Source organism: Eschscholzia californica, unplaced genomic scaffold (assembly GCF_041429995.1).
Source record: "Eschscholzia californica isolate CP2 unplaced genomic scaffold, dmEscCali1.0.p SCAF_5, whole genome shotgun sequence".
NCBI classification, from domain to species: domain Eukaryota; kingdom Viridiplantae; phylum Streptophyta; class Magnoliopsida; order Ranunculales; family Papaveraceae; genus Eschscholzia; species Eschscholzia californica.
In genome coordinates, this window is record NW_028238472.1 from 47344405 (window position 1) to 47369420 (window position 25016).

The 25016-nt window shown below is 34.6% G+C and overlaps 2 protein-coding genes across 5 annotated transcripts; both read right to left on the reverse strand.

Moving 5' to 3' along the window:
- Window positions 1–1532: 1532 nt before the first annotated feature.
- MAK10 (MAK10 homolog) lies at window positions 1533–10830 on the reverse strand. Its single transcript, XM_086641040.1, has 16 exons — window positions 10338–10830; window positions 9779–9846; window positions 8643–8801; window positions 8387–8554; window positions 7824–7974; window positions 7264–7343; window positions 5888–6160; window positions 5654–5797; window positions 5383–5517; window positions 5094–5192; window positions 4558–4614; window positions 3085–3289; window positions 2657–2775; window positions 2432–2500; window positions 2173–2271; window positions 1533–2048 (listed from the first exon to the last, which is right to left on the reverse strand). Exons 1-16 carry the CDS (start codon window positions 10438–10440, stop codon window positions 1809–1811), a joined length of 2169 nt encoding a protein of 722 aa, XP_086497166.1. The 5' UTR covers window positions 10441–10830; the 3' UTR covers window positions 1533–1808.
- A 4279-nt stretch (window positions 10831–15109) lies between these two features.
- Window positions 15110–24962, reverse strand: LOC147539893 (putative glycosyltransferase At5g11130). 4 transcript variants are annotated; one of them, XM_086641799.1, is made up of 4 exons: window positions 24332–24962; window positions 24073–24227; window positions 16448–16802; window positions 15110–15861 (listed from the first exon to the last, which is right to left on the reverse strand). In XM_086641799.1, the coding sequence occupies exons 1-4, from the start codon at window positions 24755–24757 to the stop codon at window positions 15199–15201; spliced, it is 1599 nt and encodes a 532-aa protein (XP_086497925.1). In that variant the 5' UTR covers window positions 24758–24962; the 3' UTR covers window positions 15110–15198. The 4 variants fall into 4 exon arrangements, with proteins under 4 accessions (XP_086497925.1, XP_086497927.1, XP_086497928.1 ...); XM_086641801.1 differs by lacking the exons at window positions 24073–24227; window positions 24332–24962 and adding an exon at window positions 22955–23005; XM_086641802.1 differs by lacking the exons at window positions 24073–24227; window positions 24332–24962 and adding an exon at window positions 16997–17109.
- Between the last annotated feature and the right edge of the window lie 54 nt (window positions 24963–25016).

Here is a 25016-nt window from a genome sequence, read left to right on the forward strand (position 1 = left end):
ATTGTAAGATTTTAGACTCTTTTAATTCATGATTTAATTTAAGCGGTTATTGTGCTCATCACTATTTGATGATGTATCAGTATCATGTATTATGACTAACATAGATCACAGTCCATTTCGGAAAAAATTGTGATTGTTGTTTTGTTAAAATTGAAGTTGTTTTTGAGAAAATGGGTTGAAGGTAATACTAAGTATATCACCTTGCTTATCTTTCAACAAAAAAAAAAAAAAAAAAAAAACCTTGCTTATGAGGTGTTATTAAGTGGTGATCACGTGGAGGGGTAAGTAGTGGGCCCTCTAATACCAGCTTGGCTCCAGTTGTCTGTTGGCTGTTGGTGTAGTGATAATCACTCTTAAGAATCTAATTAAGAGGGGTGGTAGGCCATACTACATGGTTTTTTTGCTGCCCATTTTAGGGAAGCCTTCTGATTAGTTTTCAACGGTCATATTATTCGAATTTGATTTTCCCTTTTCTTAGGTTGTTTTCTTCTTTTGACAAACACTAATAACAATCAAATGCAATAGAAAAGGAAAAATATGTTTTTGTACATAAAAACAAGAAAATATGGCTACTAGAACAAAAGAACTGGTCTAATGGCTATTTAGGCCAAAATGATATTGCCAGAAACTAAATAATGTCTAAATGACAGAAAAAAGAGCTTTGGAAATGAACATAAACAAGATAGTTGAAGAGATTCCTGAATGCAAACTCTTTTTCATTTAGGGGCACAAATCAAGTTGTCTATATTTTGACGCACACGCAATAGAATGTTGTGACGTCCTTTTAGAATTCTATGTTACTCCTGTTTGCATTATAAACCAATTGGTGACTGATAAAGTTAACGTATCGCTGAACATTGAGCATTAATAAAGTGTAGGCATTTCATGTCATATGTAGAGGCGGGGAAAAATTGTTGGTCTTCTTAACGCTAAAAAAAATTGATAGGATTTGGATCTAATGCCCGATACCGAACCCCCAAATGTCCATTTGGCCGGACTATTTAAACAGGTTTGGGTCACCCAACTACTCTAATAGCGAGAGATAGAATTTACCCAACCGCTAACATCACTACCCGCCCGATTCCAACCCCTAGTCATATATACAGATGTACTAGTCAGTATGTATATATGACACTCCTGTAAAGGAAAGGACAACAACTCTAAAGGCCCTTCCTATGTCGCGAGTTATATTTAGTTAAAATGAAACACGGGCAAAAAAAGAAATACAAAAAAGGAGTGACGCCGATGATAAATTAACGACCATCATCGTTTTTAAACACTTCTTCCTTGCATTTTTTAATGGAAAAAGATAATGTTCATTTCTCAAATTCTCAAGCACAAATTTGCTTCTAGAGTCTATACTGTCTTAAACGATGACATATTCTAATGAACATGATCTTCTCCATAGGTAAGACAAAAGAGTTGAATTAATATCGACCAGTAATCACAACCAATATTTCATAAAATTAAGAAAAGAAAAAAAGAGAAACTAATCTGAAATGAGTCAAGTCAGACCTCGAGCCAGACCCAAATAAAAGGTAAAAAGACTAACACCAACTTTATTACCATTTTGCCACAAGATTTGATCAATTCTTTTGAAAATAAAATTAGGGTCTAAACAACAGCTCAAGGAATTTGAAATACCAATGTTGCATTTATAGCTACAAATGAGACAGGACAAACTTTACCCTAACCCACAATAAATATGCATATAAGATTTCAAAGTTAGCTCAGCTCTTATGCCAAGCAACACAAATATGCTTAAAAAGAATCTATTAATGTCAAAATTTGATGCTAGAAACACAATTTTAAGATCTCTTGACAACAGCAACGGCAAAGCAAGGATGATGATTGAACTCAAATGATACCTTAAGAGACGGGTCACTTCCTCCTGCTTGGCAGATGACGTTTAGAGCAACCCAATTATACTCGGCAACTTGTTCTATCTGTTTAAGCTCGGCTAGTTGATCCGCGTCACCGGAGTAACTACCCTTAAGTTCTTTTGCTATCCTCTGAGCATCTCTGAAGTAATTGTACTTGACTAGTGTCTGGAGAAAGGAAGCAGAGGTGGGGGTTATTTAGGGTTTATTTTTTTATGAAACAATAAAAGAACGTAACTTATGGGGAAGTTCAATAGGACTTTCTGATACTAAACATGTCATGAAAACTCACCGAGAAATGAACATGGCTTGTAGATTCTGCGAACATCGAATATGTGATGTTATCGGGAACTCGGGCTCTTTGTAAAGAGTCGAAGTGTTGGATGAATCTCTGGAAGGTAAGGAAAATATTATAAAATTTGACGAGAAAAATGGATTAACGCCAATGTTAGCATCTTGATGCACACACACACACACATATATACATATATGTGAAGGATAAGTGATTTGCATATATCTTTCAACAAACAAGAAGTGATTTGCATATTTACCTCTTGCTCCGTATTGAACACTCCCGGTCCTTTGTCGACGTTACGTTCATTCCTTAGAGCAGCAAGCATCTGCATTCGATTAATGAGGTATATTAGGATGACGGAAGGTCCTCAAAATAACGAGAACCCAGCGTCTGAACCGCAGAGGCAGGAAAAATAACCACTTTATCTTCGTACTGAAATGATCAAAACTTAGAAATTATATAGGAACTCGACAACTCTCACCATGGTGAGTCCTTCAACAAGATATATATAGCATTGAAGTAGTAAGAGTGACGGTGAAATCTGAGGTTCCTTAACAGCATCCTTCTGATGGTCTCTTTTTTTCTTTGCTTTCCGCGGAACTGCATAATAACAAAGGTCAGTGATATCTAAGACTATCTAAGTGGTAACAAGAAAGTATCCCCATGAAAATCAAACTGAAATTCCGTGTAGCTAAACCGACTGTCAACTTGACTCATATTTGACCTTTTTGGATCATTTGACCTTCAGTGCTAGACATTTTGTTGATGTCGATGGTGATGAGCGTTTCAGATCTCAAACACAGTGAGAGCAATAGAAGGATGAATCCTGGGTCAAGTAGGAGGTCAAGTATGGGGCTAATCTATAGCTTTATCAGACTAATATTAAATCCAACGAAATATCTTACTCACCATTTTCACTGCTTGCAGCAATCTTGAGTTGTGCCTTTTCAGACAGTTTGATGAAAATAACATACATATACCAGTAAACCATGCAGTAATCACTGGGAGAATAGAGTTCCAACTCAAATCCCAGCATGAGGAAACGAGAAGCAATCCAGTATGTTTGTTCCTCTGTCCATATAAGGAGATGTTTCGAAAGTTTGATGTTTATATTCTGCATAAACAAATTAGTTTTAGTGAAGCATATGGCACAACTACAGTAATATCTGAAAATATTTTCAAAACATGTTTTTTTCCAGAAAAAATCCAATATCCATTAACACTGGCTAGTATTCAGGGCCAAGGAATAAAATTTCGGTTCGGATGGAGATTCCGGTCAGTCCCGAAAAAAAAAAATATCGGTTAGTGTGGAAATTTTACAAATCTGCGGAAATGATAGAAATGCGATGCAATTGTATATAATAAGATTATTAAACCATAATGAAACATAAAAATGATGTATATAACGGATTAACGAAATCTATTAGTTTGAGGGGTATTAACTATTACACAGTTACGTCCGGGGGTAAATTGAACAACTTCTTGACAATAACACCCAGAAGATAATATTCTTACTGATAATAGCTAATAGTTAACAAACTCTGTTATTTTGAGAAGGTATCGTCAATTAGACAATTGTATCATGGGTGTTACTAAAATAAAATCAATTTAGGCAGTGAAGTCAGGGGATAAATCATTCAAAAGATTTTTTTAAAAAAAAATATAACATAAATATTAATCTATGAGAAATGAAGATGAAGGAAGGGATATGTTTTTAGTTTTAGTTTCTCCGGATTTTTTGCAAGATTTCCATAATGTGGGTCGAAATTTCCATCTTGTCGGTGGAAATTTCAAAATTTTCAACAATTTCAGTCGAATTTCTCTCATATTGCTGGAAACTATGTAGGAAATAGTTGTAAGTGAAAATTTCAAAATTTTGAATAATTTCGGTCGAATTTAGGAAATCTCATTCCTTGTTTAGGGATTTAATATCATTTTCTCCAGGATCTCTGAAGCTGAGAGACTCGGTGCGGTAAAATGATCACAACCTTCCGTCAAATGAAAGTTTGGATCTCATCAGGTGAGTTGAATGCTCGATAGCTTTTAGATCGAATCCATATAGAAATAAGCAGGTGAATTCACAATTCCATTAATTGAATGACCAATAACACTTTTGTCTTTGTATATTAATTTTCTTCAATATATTCATTCGAACTATTAAAAAAAAAGACCAATAACACAGGCCTGTTTGGAGCATCTCCTGGTTCATACTCAATTTCAATGCTTCAAGGCCACATTTAATTGGTAAGATGATTATGATCTCAGGTTGGTAAGGTCCGCATAATTAAATAACATAAATGAGGCCAATTTTGCTGTATGTCTGTAAATTTTAATATTCTATCACTACTCACTATAGTAGAAAATGATATTAAAGAAACATACCTCATCTGGTGAAAGGTTTGGTACTTCTCCAAATTCTCTCTTGAAGGCCATATCCAGCTGAAAAACAAGAACAATGGGTAACAAAATGATGAACCGTGAGTAGAATCTACAAACTCAATCTAAAGTTTCACATACTGATAGACAGTATAACTCAAAATCAAGGGTTGGCTTATAAGCAAATTTGCCGTACGCAATTTTCTATAAGGAGTGCTAATTTAAGTTTGCGGACTCTTAATGAATGGCCACTGCATTTGATGGTACATTGGTACGATTTGTACTTTCTATTTTAGATCATTGAGATTTCCAACAAAAGATAAGAGTAAGTCTTCAAGAAGATATCGCATCAGCTTTTAAGTCAAACTCTGAGTAAGACTCTAAGTAATTCTCATTCTCTACTCGCACTTGGAAGCAGACTCTCTCTAGCCTACTAATGCCTCCCCTTAGAGGCTTAATAGGTCATAAGAAACAATGCAAAAAATATAACTATAAGATAATAGTACTTTTAACAACTAGAACATTGAAGACAGCACATATACCTGCACAGATGTGACACTCCAATCTTGCAAAATTTTTCCAAGTTTTCGCCTTTGCCATGCAGCATTTGTACTTACAATTTTAAGCAAGTTGATCACGAGCTGCATTTCATGAGAAATTGAAAGTAAGCTCAACTGACTCCTCTAAAGAACGAACTCCAAATTAGTATATCACTCAGAGCGTAAGTACAAAAAAAGTGTACCCAAAATGTTAAATAAATTTACACCAAATGAAGGATAATTCTAAATTGATGCTATAATCAAAAACCCAAAACAAAACAATGTACTTCACCTGCCCTAGTTGTACAACAAATTCATTTTTCTGAACATTTGGAGTTTTAGCAAGTTCAGGTAATTTAGCAGCTCTAAAGATCACATCAAATATAGCATCGCGTCCATAAAGCTTCCCATCTTGAACCAGTAAAAGCTGCTCATCATTTCCATAATACCAATATAAATAGAAAGCAAGAAGAAAAAGAAAAGTATAGTACTTAGAAATATTACACATAATGTTTGACTACGAAGATATGTAATTCGGATAACAATCAAGGACTAGAGCTTACCTGCAGATGAGCTCTAGCAACCAAATCTGGTTGGCGTTTTTGAAACGGCACCACAAATCGCAAAATATTGTCTAAAAACGGATCCAAATTGAAGGAACACATGATGTCTAGATCATGGAGAAGCTTCTCAAAATACTCAATAGCCTGGTAGAATTGTAGACAGAGATTTGGAGAAGTTACAAAAATGGTATACTCAGACTGATAAATATTAGATATACTTCTTCAGATCCTAACCTTTTTCCAGCTGAGAATTTTAATTGCACGGGGAGGAACAGGAGCCGACAATCTATTGTTTAAACTAGCGTCGAATCCAGTAGGTTGTCTACCAGAAGCCGTTGTTTTATCTTCAATGTCGTTTACAGAAGAACCATTAAAAGTGGAACTCAAGAATTCTGATGATTTCAGAATACAAGCTAGTTCTGATAAGCAGGCAGCTATGTGTTTCCTGGCCAACTCCATTCCTCTTCCTTGTGATTTCCTCATGCACATGAGAACATGGTAAAAATGCTGGATAAAGAGGAAATGGTTGTCAAAATGGGAAGAACATTAAAGCAAAACGAGTGAAACAAAATGTCCAGTAGCCTAAATAATACTTTCGGTGTAGGAAAATGTGGTCATGCCAAATGCTTAGAAAGCGATGATCTTTTAAAAAAAAAAAAAAAAAAAATATATATATATATATATATATATATATAATATGCACATGCCTAAATTGTACTATTTTGGAACCAATATGGTCCAGGACAACAAAATTCAGATAGAACTACTCGGTTCATAGCACAAAAAACGAATAGAAAATTAAGGAATGCCTAACGGCAAAAACAAATTGCTTGACTTCATCAAGTTAATATGTACCTAAAGTTACATGTTGTTATCTATTGTTGCCAAAATAGTTTTATAAGTCGGTAGTACTTTTCATACTCAATCCACAAAGACGAGTACCAAAAACCATCTTCACCACTAAAATTGACACCAACAACAGCTCATGTCACTGGCGTAAATTTTCTTTCTTTGTATTAACTATTAAGTACTGTTACTGCCACAATGACTGATAACACGCCACCATTTCAGCAACCACAACAGAGTTCCAAGAACATTGTTTTCGTTATTGCAACCACCATTACCAATTTTAATGTAGTTATAAACATTTGTTTGTTACATCTTTATTTGACTAAACTAACTTTTCTTACTTTGATTTCTCTCTGCAGCATGTCCATTTCTGCAACAAGTCTTGTTTTCGATCATCATCTACTTCTAGTTCTTAATTATGTTATTTTCGTTTTCTTTTCCACAGAAACTGTGAAATGAACAGCTATATCCCCTTTTAAGTATTACATGCCAAACTGTCCGTGGGTATCTGACTTAGGTAAGAAGTTCTAGAATTCCATTTACAAAAGGAAAATTGACAGGATGCTTGAGATTGAAGAAGGAAGAGTCAGTCATAGCATAAACCTAGATTTAAAACATACTTGAACGCATAAAAATCGAACCCAGAGTAAATTCCCAATCAACGCAAATAAAGAAGGAAAAAACTTAAGAATGAATTTCAGCATTGATCTCCTCAACAGATATAGGAAAAAGGAGAAGAAAGAGTACACACAGGGTAAGACCTTACGGAAACGTATGCGGCACATCAAAGCTTTGCAATATCCTTCTTCCGATTCCGGATTATCTTGTAAGGGTTCTACATCTGCATTACAAAATGGAGTCCAATATTGAGCAAATCCCAGAGTTTTGCTACTAATTGTCTAATGAACATTTGATTCAATTTTCAACTCATTATAAAGCATAATAATACTGGCTTATCAGGTAAAACCAAATTCTTTGACTAGCAACTGAAGAAACAGGTCTACAAATTACATGATGTAGTCATAAATAGCTAAATCTTTCAAGCAAATAATGAGAAGAAGTAGCAATCTAAGGGGGGCTGATTTTTGCCTATTCAGATCAATGATCAGATAAGACAAGTAACAACACTATCCAACTTACAATGCTTAACTGTATGTCCACATAAACTTCGATTCTCAACATAGCTTAACCAATAGTCATTCCATTAAGCAAATATAGAATCTAAATTAGTTTGTGTAGTTACAATCTCTGAACTTGCTGATCAAAACATATCATCATCCCAAACTTGATATTTGATAGTTGCAATTATTGAAATACCTACTTTCTGGCACTCTCTTTTTGGATGATGTGGCTTTACAAGCACGGAGTTGGCGAGAAATGGTCTCTTCAACCGCACTTAACATTGATAAACACTTGTCGTCTCCCTCTCCTTTCAGAGGTAGACCATATGCCATTGTAAAGAGATCCTCTTCCTAGAAGGGAAACAAGGAAATTCAAATTCTGAAATCAATATGTTTTTTATCGCAGCAATTTAGTAACAAATTACATGTATGTAAACTGGATGGGTACAACAATTTCCATTTCTTCCTTCAATATTTCCACATTAATTTGACATTTTTCCATGCATCTATATATTCATTCTGTAAGCCAAAAAAATCGAATAGTGGCTAACAATTATTAACTAAGAAATGCTTCAAAAAAGTGACAATTGAATGATTCAGAATTATTTTTAACTTTTCGAAAATGACTTTAGATTTCAATCAAAATAAGTTAACAAAACGTTATGTATATCCAAGAGTTTATAACACAACTTAAATCTATATCTATTAAATATGAACGTGGCATTGCCAATGAAGAAGTTGACTCGTTCATGGAAAGCCTTACCTCATGGGTACGGGCATCAGAGACAACCGAAATAACAGCATTGCAGGTAGCACGAATGACTCTGCAATAAGAATGCAATAGGGCATGTGATGATGTTCGTTCAAGCTTCAGAAGATAGATACAAGAAAAAACAGTTTGTGCCAGTGAATGACCCCTGTGCCATGTTGCCTGCCATATAAGATAGAATCGGTTACAAAAGCAATCTCTTGAAATATTAAGTAGAATAACCGGATTAATATCACGGATAGTACCTCACCTCACATGCTAATAGATGGTCCATCACATCAAGTGTGCATTGAACATCAGTAGTCCTATCAAAACTAAAGGGAATTGGGGCAGCACCGTTCTCGATGGCGTCCTCGATCGAATGATATCCACAATTTTTAATACCTGAATCCATCTTTGGGTCCATTATCTAGTAGAGAAAACAATAAGAAAAAGTAAGAAATACATCATGACGATGGGAAGAAATGCAGGAGATAAAATCTCCCACACAATCACATGCCCCATGTATTACAGATCAAACAACACTGTAGTATGCCTTGGTTTTGATAATCTGGAGCCTATCAAACAGCCAAAATTAATATGCTTCCTAGCGTTAAGTTTGTTGTACGCCTCAACAGTCCACATTGTCCTCTCAAAACCTTAACCCTCTTCAAGTTAAGGGGATCAAGAAGTTTACTATTCATGCGACTCTCTTACCTTTCATCAAAAGATAGGCTTATAGATGAATTTGCACTCATCTCTCAATATCCATTTTGTAAGCACATAAAAGTATTAATGCTATGGAACTTTAATTAAATTATCCTTTTAAACGTGTGAACGATGGATTTGAATGAATAAATGAAATAAAGCAACAATAGCTAGAAGCGGCATTCCACTTTGTTAACCTTCGCACAGTCCCCGCCTCTCTTGATAGCACCAAAAAAAAAAAAAAGATAATTTATCCATAAGCTTTTACAAATACTTACATCCCACTTATGTCATAATGTTGTTTATTTAAGTCATATCACATTGACTAATTTCAAGTCACACGACATAATAGATTATGTCGGATATAAGTAGGTTCAGACAACGTTACAAATATATAGTACCCACACCCTATTTGCTAAATTCATGAGGGCTAAATAGAAATTGATCCACGTGAGATCAACATATAACTTTAATAAACACCAACAATGTGTAAATTGGATGTAAATATTTGCACAAATATCTTGAATACCAAGCTAAGCTTAACCGAAGTTGAATGCCATTGATATTTATCTCCAACATAGTGAGTTTTGCATATTTCTACATACGAAAAATGCACTTACTACTAGTAGACAATACCAACAAAAGGAATACTTTCCTATAAATTGAACATAAAAAAGAATACAAACAAGTTATCAGTACCTCCAAGGCAGACATAGCAGCAAATAGGCTGAAATTCTCTCCATGAATGAGCTCACCATCTCGCAAATCTTTGCTTATAAGAAATCAAGAGGAGGCATTTAGTTGAAAGTACAAAACAAGTCCTGATCTTATTATTATAAAAGGCGAAATACGATTTTGGAACTCCCAAACCAAACTACTAGCTGAAAATTCGTATCCAATCTCGTATACAAGGAAAGGGAATTAAATTATAATAATAACGAATTCACTAGTATACAATATAGTCTATCATTGACTCTTCCCCTTATAACATCAGATGATATTTGTATTATTACAGAACTACCATAAATTGAACTTAAGGAATTGCTAATAATACAACTTGATTAATCTAAACAAACACTAAAAAAGGTTAGATTTTTTTTCATATATTTCTTCCCAATTAGAACTGAAAATGGGGTTTGATTTTAAAGGATGAATTTGAAGAGACTAATACTATTAATCAATCAAATAAGAAGAAGATGAAATGAATTGGATTTGAAGTTTGAAAGAGGGGGGAAAAGGAAAGGAAGAAGCTTTATACCTTGACAAGCGGATTGAAGAAGAGAAGAGACGTCAGCCCAAACTGTTTGTTCACCAGAAGATATGGAAGAAGGTACATGAATATTCCCTACACTTTCTGCCATTGTCTCTGCTTCTAATTTGCTCTACAATTAGTTAGAGAGAGAGAGAGAGAAAGAGAGTAGAGAGAGGGATGATCAGTATGATCAATACTCCATTGATCGGTACGAAATTAGAGAGAGAAACAAGAAAGTGTTTTGTTTGAGAGAGAGAGAGAGCGCAGCTATGGAAGAGAAGAAGACTGAAGAGAACACAAAGAAAACCCTTTTTGTGAGTGAGTAAACTGAACAACAGAGAAACGGGGTGCGGCGAAACTGTGAAAGTAAATAGAAACGTTACTCTAAAGTGTTTTTTTAAAAAGAACGGCCAATTTAATAAAAAAATAACGGCTATCGTTATAACAGTTTTTGGTTACAGTTCTCATAAATTTGTGTCTTCTACAGTCTTGACTCTTTATCAAAAATCATGTGGAATTTTTATTTTTGATAAGTTGTGATCTCTTCTCAAATACCTCTTGCAAACTCTGTAAAAATCTGGACGACAAACTGTGCATCCAAGAGCGGAGTCAGGGTGGGGCGCACAAGTGCGTCGACTTGTGCAATAAAACCTAGACAAATCACCTTCTAAACAACCAGCGAAAAGTCTCAAAATTTGAAGGCACATATCGGTAGAGAAATGAACAGTGAGATTTTTATAAGCGATCTAAGATGCCATCACTTGGTTTGTACTCATGGACTTGGAACAAATGAGGAATTAACTCTAAACTCTAACTTTTAGGTTTATAACCTTCTAAATAACTGTTTGAAAAAAATGTTTCATATACTCAATAATAATCTTAGACACCATGATCTTCAACTCATGTTTGAAGTCTGAGACCTGGTCAGTCCTCCACCCCAATGAGTCCAATGTATGTTTCCACTTAAGTAATTCATCATGTAGTTCGTAACGTCATACTAGATGAAATAGCAAGTTTCAAATCACAACCTTGCAGTGGCAACATAGCATCTCGCTCCATATTAGGACGACCTCATAAATGGCTAACGAGCGACTCTTACTTGGCCGAACTCATCAATAGGATTTCATAAAGCCCGGAAGCTTTCGCAATGAAAACATGTTCCTCTACAAACCAAGTTCTTTTTTTGTGATATAAACATGGAAGGTTTATGGTTAAAACGTTTACGGTGAAAATGTTTACGGATATAACTAGGGTCGTGGCATACGAGAGAAAGATACAACTATATTATATTTTGATATAACCAGAGGACACTATCCTCTCCTTATGGTACAAGCAAAATTTAGATCCTTGCCTATTCCTTCATTTGATTAGCCATCAAAAAAGGTGAAATAAAACATCCCAATTGAATGTTCAAGATGGTTTATATTTACATTCAAAATCTAAACAAAATGTTCTTACATAAACTTACAAGTAATGTAACAAAATCAAGATATCAATCCAATATTCAACCTTCTTAGCCATACTGAATGAAGAACCATATGAATAACATCAAACCTTTTTGCAGGGCGATTAACCGTAAAATGTATTTGAACTTCTCTTACCTTGTTTTGTAATTGTAGACACTTTCTCGTCGGTATTGATTTCAATATATCTTTAATTTTTGGGATATCTTTAATTGGAATATAAACCGAAAACTTATTCCAATCAAGGACATCACTGAAAGGGAGTACGTAATTATCTGAAATTATAACAAGAACACAACCTGCATTTATCGATTCCACAACTCTAGGACTAGCAACCTCATATCCGCTTGGACATAAACAGAACTTACTTTGACTCATCATTTTTTTGATCACAGGCTCCTCTAGTTGGGCCAGTAATAATGTGACCGAAGATATTGATATCTTCGATCATTTTTTTGATCTTTTTATTGTATTCATTACCTCGTATCATCAAAATATGTAGTTGATGTCCTTGCCAAATATATTTCATTTGTTAAATGACTCAAGTTTATTGTCTCCTTAATAATTTCTAGAAAACTATTTTGAAGTAATTTAGCTAAAGAGTTAAAGAGATACTAAAAGAATTGTTTAAGATTAAGAGAGGGTTAACGTTTCTTTGACTTATAATTTGTGAAGGACAATTTATTTGCCCACCATATGTGCGCCATAGTTCATCATAGCCTCAAATTTTGCAAATTTAACAATTTTATCTTTGCTGTATCTCAGTAAATTTTTTGTGTTATTTTCTAATATTTTTTTCTTCCTATTTCTTTTGATTTTCATCTCTCTTACTCTTTTCTCCATCTTCTCAATCTTCAACTGATAATCAATCGTCAGCAGAGCCGACTCTGGTGTGGACGCAAGTAAAGTCTCGCTTCAGATCTTAGAGCTACAGGACTTCTCATAAAGCCTAAAATGAAAGGATTAAAGGGTCCAATTTATTTTGTCTTTATAAAAAAATTACCAAAGTCAACAAGTAGTTTACTTTAGCTCAATTGGTAGTAAGCATGTTGTAGAGTCCAAACAACTCAAGTTTAATTTCAAACATAAGCATTTTTTCTTCTGAAATTGTACTTTTTTAATCACTTTAGTTGACAATTTTACCACCACCACGATTATTGAACCTCCACACTGTACCTCTACTACCACCACAAGGATTTCTAGACCTCCACCACTGTAACTCCACTACCACCACGATTACAAAACTTTAACACTACAACCATCACTATTAAATTGTTCTTTGGTGTTCTTCGAAAATTACTTTAGTTTGACACTTCAACCACCACCACGATTACTAAACCTCTAACACTGTACCTCCACTACCACCACAAATACTAAATCTCCACCACCACTACCCACCATCGATACTAAACCTCCACCACAGCAAACCACAACCAACACTATCACCATAAGCATCCAAAAAAAAGAAGGTTGAAGTTTCTTTACACTATTTTCTGAAAAAATCACTTTCTAATATTTTTTCGGTTTAGAAAAGAAAGGAAACTGAACAAGCTACTGACTCGTCGAGTTCCTCGTTGAACCGCTTGATCGGGAAATCGGCTAAGGATCGACGAGAGTGCTCTCCAACCCAAACCGTTTTCCGAGTAACTCAATCAGATCATTTGATTCAAACTACAAGTTATGAACACAAGTTTCATGTTTAAACCGAAATTAAATGAAAGGAAAATGTAGAAAGTTTCGATATAAACAATTTTTTCTTGTAAAACGTCTGTAGGCCACATTCTTAAAATTCGTTTAGAGCCTTTGAAATCTCAAAGTCGGCCCTAGTCGCCAGTTAAAGGTGTCGGCTGACAAATAACGATTAAAGATATTTTCTATTCGCCTTTTTTACCTCTTCATCATCCCCAATTTCTCATATCCTATCGTTTTCTTCCTCCATTTATTTTTTTCCCGTCATCTTCTTCCTTCTCCATTCATCTCTTTCTCTATTTCAACAAAGGATAGTTGGTTCGATGGAATTTTGTCTGTATCTAGGGTTCTTCGTCTGGATTCCCTAAATGAAGAGTTCTGGCATCCTTTTCGTCAGAATATAGATATAGATAAATGGAGAACAAAGAGAATGGAGAAGAGAAAAAAAACTGTCGCTAGTTGTTGGTTAAAGAATGAGAGAAGAGAAACGATTAGGAGAGATGAAGAATAAAAGAGAAGGAAAGAAATAAGAGAAAGAAAAAAGAAATTAGAAACTAAGAAAAAGTAAAAATATAAATAAAAATAAAATTAATTACAAAAATACGAAAAAGGAAAAATCAGTAAATTTGACAAATAATAGGAATTGAAACGAACTATTATACACAATTGGAGGCAAAAACGAACTATAGTAAAAAGACCAAAAGAATTAAGGCTTAAGAAAAGATTTGAGGGTACACACCCGTTTCAAACAAAATATAACAAAATATTCTAACTTAATAAAAAAAAAAAAAGAGCTATATTTTTTTTTGATGAGGCAAAAAAAAAAAAAGAGCTATATTTTTTTTTGATGAGGCAAAAAAAAAAAGAGCTATATTAGTCAAATCCATTTAGAGAATGCTTTTATTTATTTATATTTGAGCAAAAACATCCTTAAAAGCGAAAGGTTACAAAGTTTAGACATATTACCACCTACAACAAAAGAAAAATACAGTAAACGACTAAATTGTAACCACAAGTTAACAGAATAAGGGCTTTTATAGCAATAGCAAACTATTCGGGGGCTAAAACTGAAGCCGGGAGGTTATGAGCCTTTTGATTGCAAAATCTGATATCGACGGGAGCATTATAAGTAATTGGTTAATCTCCGTTGATATTCTCCATGGGACATCTTCATCAACGGGGGAGACTAATTCTAGGGCAACTTTTGCATCTCCCTCCATTATATAAGCCGAAAACCCTAGTTCAGCCGCTAGGTCGACTCCCTCTTTGAACCCCATCAGTTCACTGTGGACGACGGATATCGGTCAGAGTCGTTGTGTTCTAACTCCCAGAATGTTTCCCTCCGAATCTCATCTTCACTTCTACTGACGGTGGTGGACACTCTGTTTCTTTCTCCAAATTGAGAAAGAAACTAAATATAAATGTTTGTTGGTACCTCAGTATTAACTTTTATAAACATTTTCGTTTCTCTATTTATGAAAATTTTGTAACTTGCAAAACTGGTTTTTTTTCTACAAGGAATATCTCCAATTCTCCTTATAAACAAAAAGAAAAGAGAGAAAAAATAAATTCTCTTCACAAGGAAAATAAATAATTACTCATCATCTAATACCTATGTTTACTCTATTTGCAAAATGACTCATTATATCACGAAAATGTTCAAAACCTTACAAAAGAATTACTTTAATTTTCTACACTTATCAACCAAATAAACGTCAAGATAAAAGTCCTACATTAAGTCTCCTTAACCATATTGAATGGAGAACCATATGAATTACATCAAACCTTTTTGCGGGTCGATTAAGAGTAAAATGTCTTTGCACTTGTCTTAACCTATTATGCAGTTGCAAATATCTTCGCATCGGTATTGACTTCAATATCTCTTTAATTTTTGGGATATCCTTAACGGGAATATAAACCGAAAACTTGCTCCAATCGAGGACATCACTGAATGGAAGTACATAATTATCCGATATTATAACAGGAATGCACCCTGCACGTATGGATTCGACGACTCTAGGGCTAGCAACTTCCCATCCACTTGCACATAAACAAAACTTACTTTGGCCCATCATATTTGCATAGTTTAAGCCTTTGGGTAAGTATTGATAAACTTGAATTTCATTGTCTTTGCCTTTCCAATGTTTTAGGAGTACTTTCCGTATGTTCCCGTGGGGCCCGCCGGAGAAGAAAGCAAGGATATTACGCTTTGATGGGCGTAGATTGACTACCGGTTGACTTAGAAGACCGAATGGAAGGTTGATTTCTGGTAAGGTTACATCTCGTTCGAGTTGAAAACCTTCGGAAGTATTGGCATTGCAGAGAACTCTTATAAAGTTCTTGAAGAGTTCAGGATTTGCATTTGAGACTTGGGGTGACTGAAATAGGCAAGAAGAAGAAGATGTTAGCACCCAACATTAATTACTTTATCTAACCACATCATAGCTTGCAAAAATCATTGCATGGGCTGTCTTTAGTAATTATGTGGTGCTCTTAAGGGGGTTAAGGTAGTTTGGGTGGGATGGACTATCCGACCCAATTCAAACCTATTAATGTACTAAGAAATTCTAAAGGCAACCCAGGCCAAACTTTTTCTCCCAACAGAAAATGAAAAAAAGAAACGGAAATATTACCCAATCATGACAGGAAACCATGAAATGATCGCCTCCGCTGCTTCTATTCCAGTAAGGATTTTTACTTTGAGGCAGGTAAAGGAGGAAGGGACCCACTTGATATCAATAACCACAAATGGCCATTGAGGCCCAAATCCCGACTTGATCGGAAAGACGCTACTATGTTAACTTCTGGAATCTAGAGGAAGCCACTGAATGACTGGCTGCCGTTACCAATGCGGGTAAGGTTTTTCCATACTCGATCTATGTTCTAGGGTGGGACACTATACTCCAGTGATGAGTCTTCCCTAGATATTTGCCATAAACACATGAAAAAAGGTCGAAATTTTACCCAATCATGACAAGAAACCATGAAATGATCAGCTCCATTGCTTCTGTTCCAATAAGGGTACCTATTTGCCAGGACGGTTATATAGTCTTCAGCGAACCGTTGAAGACGCTCCTTTGAGTTGTTAGTAATAGGCTTGTACACGAACCGAACAACGTTTGCCACGCTAAATGGAAGGAAGTACACATGGGCCTCATCTGGATTTCGAGCCATAAATGGGTTTTTCCCACTCTCCATCTCGTCAATGAATTGTCCTTCTGAGGCGTAGATTCGGTTCAAAGGTCCATCGTGGAATAAAGGGGGCTCCCCTTCCTTATATGTCCACACTTTGAACCTTTTCTCCATCTCAATGACACTCCTGATTATTCCAATAAAAATATATAAGGATAAGAAAATAAAAATATATGAAAATAAAAGTAACATTCAAACCTCGATTATGTACAAACTGATATTAAAGTAAAAATGCAAAGCTCTATGGATAGTGATTACCAGCCATGACCTTTGATATGGCGTATAAGTTGCTTTTGATATGTTCGAACACAAAATTCTTACCGAAATTCATCTAAGAAGCATTTCGTATAGTCAGATGCGCAAATGGAACATCACATTGATAAGTTTGATTTAGATATCCTTTTCACATAATGATCAGTGAAAATAGTTTCGTCGATCCATATAAAGATGATTCGAGATTCGATTTCTCATTTTGTAAATACTGGCAAATACTATAGGGTCGCTAACAAAATGGAAACAACCAAAAAAACAAAGCAAGGTGAACACATGGGATTTACTAAAGAAAAAAGAGATACGGTTTCGTCATAAATGGAATGGCCACTGAAAATTTGGATTGGTCAAATGCGGTAAGACATTACAACCCCAAACTATATTTGACATTACAACCCCAAACATACAAGTCTTTGATTGAATTTTTGCCTAAGGGTCACGGAAAAATACTTGGTGATGGGTTTGGCTTACAATTTCTTTTAGTTCTGATCACAGATTGATATATAGAGCACTGATACATCATAAAACTGGAATAAACACATAAGAGTGATGAACAACCTTTAATGGGCCGGTCATGCGAAACAATTCTAGACAGGGCACAAAACTAACTAGTACTTTATTTACACCAATAAATTGCAAACCTCAAGAACTGCCTCTTGAATTTTAAAGGAGGTGCACAACTATCAACTAAAGGCCCATGCACAATCATGGTTTTTGGGTGAGGGGCTATTGCCCTTTTTATACATTAAATGTACTGATGCACAACAAACAACTGCTTACCAAGGTCAGATTTAATGAGCTCATAGCAATCATTAAGATCCAACCAGGGGTGGAGCAATGAAGATACCACTCTTGGCTCAAGCCAGTATGGAATTTAAGATTTTTATTTTTCACTCTTATACTAAGTGCAATTTCAAATTTGGTCCTTGCTTGTTTGAATAGTTTCTTTTAGATCTTTCATTTTCTTGCTAATACAAGTTTGGCCTCCTTTGCTATGTTTCATCTAAGGTAAGCTATGTTTTTTTTTTTTGGAAAGTGACTACGATAGTCATTACAATGGCATTAATACATTAATAAGATGTGATAAGCACAATAACCGCCAATTTAAACTATTATAGCAACGGGCCTAAAGCCCAACTTAACTACGGTCTAAAGCCAACTAAATTACATGCCTAAAATCCAACTAAACTACTTTATTTATAGCTTCTAATACCCCGAGTTCAACAAGCCATGGATTTCACCTCTGGTTGGAATTGAACCTGGAACCTCCAGGATTTCGGAGTACATGCCTAACCAATTGAGCTATCAGTTGTTGATCATCTAAGCAATGTTAAGAGTTACTTCTTTGTCCCTAGAATACTTATCACAACTATTACTTATTTTTGTTGTAATAAACTCTTATGGTTAGTTTCTCTTAGATGTTATGATTACCAATAATGAAATTGTAACTCTTTGCTATACTGAGTGCAATTTCAAATTTTGCTCGTGATTGTTTGAATAGTTTCTATTAGGTCCTTCCTTTTCTTGCTAATTCAAGTTTTACCTCCTTTTTTATGTTCCATTTAAACTATGTTAGAGCTACTTCTTTGTCCCTAGATTACGTATCACAACTATTACTTTTTTCTTTGTTGTAATAAACTCTTAATGGTTAGTTTCACTTAGATGTTTGAGTTACCAATAATGAAATTGTAACTCATTGTTATACTATGTGCAATTTCAAAATTTGCCCGTGATTGTTTGTATAGTTTCTTTTAGGTCCTTCCTTTTCTTGCTAATTCAAGATTGACCTTTTTTATGTTCCATCTAAACTATGTTAGAACTAATTCTTTGTCCCTAGATTACTTATCACAACTATCACTTATATTTGTTGTAATAAACTCTTGATGGTTAGTCTTTCTTAGACGCCTTAGTTACCAACAATGAAATTGTAACTCTTGGTTATTCTTATGTGAAGGCTTAACTAGACCAATTATTGTCTACATACTTAGTTTCTCGAGGAAAGCTCTTATTGTATTGTATTATAAAATATTTTATTAGGATTGGTACTTTTTTTTGACAACTACCAGATACCGTGGCAATGGACAATAACAATTTCGCATTCTCTTCTGGTATGACTTATTTATTAATGTTTTAACTCACTTATGAGTTCAAAAGTTAAGATATGCCTGGGAATCATAATAGAAAAAATGTCATATTCGCTACAAAATTGAAGATAAATTAGAAGTTTTCAAGTACATAGACATCGTCTATCAACAAAAAAATGTAAATAGACATCGTGTGTGCATGAGTGAAAATTTAATATTTACTATTTCAGGGTAAGGCACCCTTAGGGCCTTACTTAAAATCCCATCCCACCCCTACATCTAACTCCTCAAAAGATTTTTTGTACTTTATTTCTAACCACTGAATTGATGATCTCTCAGAGACAATTTGGTACAAATAAATCATAGTACAAAAGTTGTCTTTTGGTCCCTCCTTGTACTTGAACTAGATTTCTAATAGGGAAATTGGTTCAAATGACCTTTCACTAAGGAGAAATTGTTGGAACGACCCTAGTTTTAGTTTACCTTTTAAATGACCTGATTTTTATCAATTTCTCTCAAGTTTACCCTTTGATATATATGAAGTCTACAAAATCTAGACTCCAAATTTCGCCCCTAACAGAGAGAAAGAGAAAACCCCTCTCTCTCTATCTAAAACGAAACTTGGGTTCCCACAGTTCTCAAACTCATTCCACCTTTCCCTCTTTTATTTTTTTGGTAGAAATCAATCTAATTGAGTCCTGATCTTGAAGCATCTTGAATCTTCTCTCCTATCTAGAGTTTCACTATTAAATCTCTTGTTCTTCACCGTTGATTTCGCCCAAATTTTTGTATTATGTGTTGTTTTGTTTGGTGTTGTATTGAGTGTTTGATTTATTTAGGTATTGTTCATCTTCCTAGAGTTTTAGCTTCTTTCAAATTCATGATTAAATTGTTTTATGTTATATTTTAGTTATTTGTCTATTTTTGTATGTTAAATTCATCTTACGTGTTGTTTATTTTTCAATTTTGGTTAGGGTTTTACCTTAATCTTATATAGTCCTTAATAAAGTATTCTTACTTAGTCATCAATGAAGCAATCAAACAATGTAAGTACCTATACAATGTGGTCATTACTTAGTCTAGGGTTTTACCTATACCAGATTACTCACTCTAGGTTTTTTTTCTTACTCAGCCTAGACTACTACCATGTGTTTGTTAATAGTCTTCAATGAATTGAAGTATTGTTCATGTTTGTTGAAGTTTGTTCTTACTTCATCTTCGTTATTAGGGTCATTTATCTTATGTATTGTTTGATTGTTAATTTACATGTCGAATTCATCTTATTTATTGTTAGTTTGTCAATTTTGACACGACTGCCACCTTTAATCAATGGATTGTTTGATTGTTAATTTACAATTAACCCACGTCCATCAATCAAATTTTTACTCAATGGATTGAAAATATATTCAATAGGCAGTACTAACATTCTGATATTGTCATGTGAAAAATCAAAATGATAAAAATATTAAAAAGTAATCTTGTATAGGTTACAGTCTAGACTAAGTAGTCTGGACTGAATCTGGACACCTAATTTTCAACTCACAAGACAACTAAATACACACCCATCAATCAAATTTTACTTAATAGACTGAAAAAATATTTAATAGGCAGTACTAACATTCCGATAGTGTCATGTGAAGAATCAAATTGATGAAAATAATCTTGTATAGGTTACAGTCTAGACTGAGTCTGAACTAGTCTATACAGAGTCTAAACACCTAACTTCAACTCACAAGACAACTAACACACGTCCATCAATCAAAATTTTACTCAATATTCCATATGTCACTTCTGTAGTTTCGAGTCTAGACTCCTGTTGTCCCGAGTCTAGACTCCTGCAATCTTGTCATACATTATTGTCAAGTTTGTTACATCCATCGAATAACAACAATTGACGTCTCGAAATAGCCAGACACATACAACGAGTTCGCAACATAATTAAAAAGTACAACAATTAAAGGTCCTACTCCCTCAGTCTCATATTAAGAGTCCCACTTTGGAATTCCAACTTTTTTTCATATATTTTGTTCTTCCATTTGTACCCTTATTTATTATAAAAAAAAGTAAAATTCAAGAGAGTCTCATTTTTCCACCTCACTAAACATTAAAGTGCTTTTATTGCAAAAACAAATTTCAACAAATTATAGTTGACTCAAGGTAAGGCATTGTGGAAAAGTAGATAAATTTTATATAATAAAAAAGGAAGTGGGACTCTAAGTATGAGACATCTCTAAAGGAAAGTGAGACTCTTAATATGAGATGGAGGGAATATTACTTTCTAATATCTTTGATTGGAGATGCATTAAGAGGCTACACAGATTATTTTTCTTCGTCGACACAACTATCTTTGTGACAATAGTTGTAGTCTCTAAATCTTTTTTCTCAGCTGTTTGGCCCAAATTTTCAAACATGTGCTCGAATTGATCAATTTCGCCGTCCTTCACTGCCTTGTTAATTGATCTAATTTTATTAGTCGCAATTGTTCCTGATGTCTCGCTCTCATCCAACTTAAAATATTTTCAACGTGACGAGCAATTGAAAAAAAAAAATACTTGCCATGATTTTAATTATATTTATTCACTTTTAACCATTGGAATGGACCTTCTCCACATCACAGACAAATTTTTTTGTTAGCTTTCAATCAATTTATGACATGGATCTCAGCAACTAAAGCAAATACGGTCGTTAAATCCTCCCATTTTATCTTACTACTAGCTGAAAATGACAAATAAGTAGAAGAAGATGATGAAGAAGTAGAATATGAAGATCGATGGACTGGTAATAATCCGAAACATTGTAATGGATGTTATTTAGAGGTGTTACCAATAATATAGTATATAGTAAATCTGATTGATGGAAGTGTCCAAGTTGGCATGTGAGTTGTAAATTAGGTGTCGCGACTCAGTTTAGACTAGTTCAGACTAAGTCTACACTGTAACCTATACAAGATAACTTTCAGTATTTTCATCATTTTGATTCTTCACATGGCACTATCAGAATGTTAGTAATGTTTATTGAATAATTTTTCAATCCATTGACTAAAATATTGAGTGATAGACGTGTGTTAATTGTCTTGTGAGTTGCAAATTAGGTGTCTAGACTCAATCCAGACTAGTTCAGACTCAGTCTAGACTGTAACCTATACAAAATTACTTTCAATATTTTCATCATTTTGATTCTTCACATAAAAATATCAAAATGTTAGCACTGCATAACAATGGATTTAATATTTTTCAATCCACTGACCAAAAAGTTGATTGATAGACGTGTGTTAGTTGTCTTCTGAGTTGAACATTAACAACTTAAACATAATGAATATGGTATAGTCGTTGAGGACAACTAACAAACACATGGTGAAGATGGAGTCGAGCCGAGATTGACAAACTAACAAACTAACAAGATATAAGATGAATTCAACATGTAAATTGACAATCAAACAATACATAAGATAATGACTGTAATAATGAAGATGAAGTAAGAACAAACTTTAACAAACATGAACAAACGCATGCTAGTAGTCTAGCCTGAGTAAGAAAAAAAAACGTAATGTGTGAAATCTTGTATAGGTAAAACCCTAGTCTGAGTAATGGTCACATTGTATAGGTACTAAAATTGTTTGATTGCTTCATTGATGGCTACGTAAGACTAATTCATTGAGGACTATATAAGATTAAGGTAAATCCTTAAACAAAATTGAAAAATAAACAACACATTAGATGATTTTAACATACAAAAAAAGACAAAAACCAAAACATAACATAAAACAATTTAATCATGAAGTTGAGACAAGCTAAAACCCTAGGAAGATGAACAATAACTAAATAAATCAAAAACCCCATACAAAACCAAACAAAACAACACATAATATGAAACAAAGTAACAATGAAGATGAAATAAGTTAAACCCATAATAAAGATGAACTTACCTCAACCAATTGACCAAACCCTAACCGAGCAAAAATTTGCGCGAAATGTTCGCTGAAGGATAAGAGATTTAAGAGTGAAACCCTAAATGGGAGAGAAGATTCAAGATGCTTCAAGATTGGGACTAAAAAAAATTAGGTCATTTGAAAGGTAAAAAAAAATAAGGGTCATTCCAACTATTTCTGGTTAGTCCAAGTCAAATGACCCAATTTCCCTGTGCCCCTATTGGCACCCCATTGTTTTGCTATTGGGCCACCCCCAGGCACAAGGCAGTCAATGCTTGGACTGGCCCGAGTCCATTTTGTTCAAGTCCAACACAAATTAAGCCTAGTCCGAGCACTCGGACTACCGCAGTCTACTACTGCTCAGACAGGCCCGAGTCCATACTGTGCAAGCCCATCACGGATTAGGCCCAGTCCGAGCACTCGGACTACCCTAGTCTCAGCACTCGGAGTGACCCAGTCTGTGGGGCCGCTAAGAGTGAGGGTGGACCAAGAGCAATTTGGCTGGAGCTGGGGGTGTACTCGAGTCGAGCCGAGCCGAGTAGTAAGATGTTCAAGCTCGGTTCGTGTATTTGACTGTCGAGCTTGAGCTCGACCTCGAGCTCGTTCGAGTAATTGTCCACTTGTTCAAGCTCGGTTCGTATAAGTTTGAAAGAGCTCGAGCTCGAGCTAGAGCTCGAGTTCGAGCTCGCATTGTCTTAAGCTCGTTTATCAAAATACTTCAAATTGAAACTTCCTAAATTATCAAAATACTTCAATGATCATTTGTCACAAACAATAATAATGATTAATTATTTATATTCCGATAATTTTTTAATGGTTGATATTTCATGTACAAGTTTCAATACTAATACGTAATTATGTACTATAATATTATAAGAGTATGTTAAATGAGATGTTCACGAGTAGCTCGTGATACACTAAAGAATGATCAAGCTCAGCTCGTTTACATAAACGAGCATGATTTTGGGCTCGTGTTAAGCTCGTGCTCGTTAATATTCGAGTCGAGCACGAGCAATGTTCGAGCCGAGCTCGAGGAACTCGTTAAGAGCTCGGCTCGTGTACACCCCTAGCTGGAATGCCTATAGACCCACCCTTTTGAGAAATGTTGAACTTACTGATGAAATGCATAAGGGTTTCTGTAGATGGATCCTCTAGGAATGAAATCTTGATAGTGACCGTCTGATGAAACATTATTAAATCGAACGGCTCTCCGTATTTCTTCTCTAGCTTTGGCTAACCCTTCTTCAATCTTCCCTAAACTACTCTTAACCTGGGATTTAATTTCACAATCAACAAATTAATCAATAACCCATTCATTGATTCAAAGTTTCAATTCAAAAAACAAAAGTTTGAGTTGAATCTCAAGTTACTTACTTTAATAAATGTACTGTCAATAGCACTAATTCCACTGTCGTTGATGACATTGATTTTAGTAATAGAGCTGAAATTACTGGAATTTGAGAGAAACCCATAAAAGATTTCATGATTTGAAGGAGATGGGTAAGTAGAAATAGTAATTTCAGATGGAGATGGAGAAAGAGATCTAGAGAGAGAAAGTGATTCTTGTAAGGGTTCTTGATGATGATGAAGGTTGGGGTAATAATTTGAAGGGTGAAAGGAAGAGAAGTAATTCCTGAGATGAAATTGATGTAAAGGAAAGGGATTATTAGAGTATAAATTACTGGTATAGTTTTGTTGAGTGAGAGAATTTATAAAGAAGAAAATAGTAAGGAGGAATATAAGAAGTGGGAAGATGAAGAGTGTTGTTTTGTAGTTGATGAAGTATGCTGGTATAGACATAGCTTTCTTCTTTGTACTTCACTCTCTCCAGACTTCTTCAGATAAAGACCATGCTCTGGTAGGCCCTACTTTATGATCAAATCAGTCCTTCTCAAGCCCATAGTTTGTGACCACTTTCCTCCTTGATTCCACTAATTTTTAACATAAAAAAAAAAAAAAAAAAAAAAAAAAAATATTTGTTCTTCTGCAAGAGGTTCATTTGATTGATAGGACTTCTGGAGTTCTGGTCTCCTTTTTGGGGAAGTTTAAAAATCTCAAC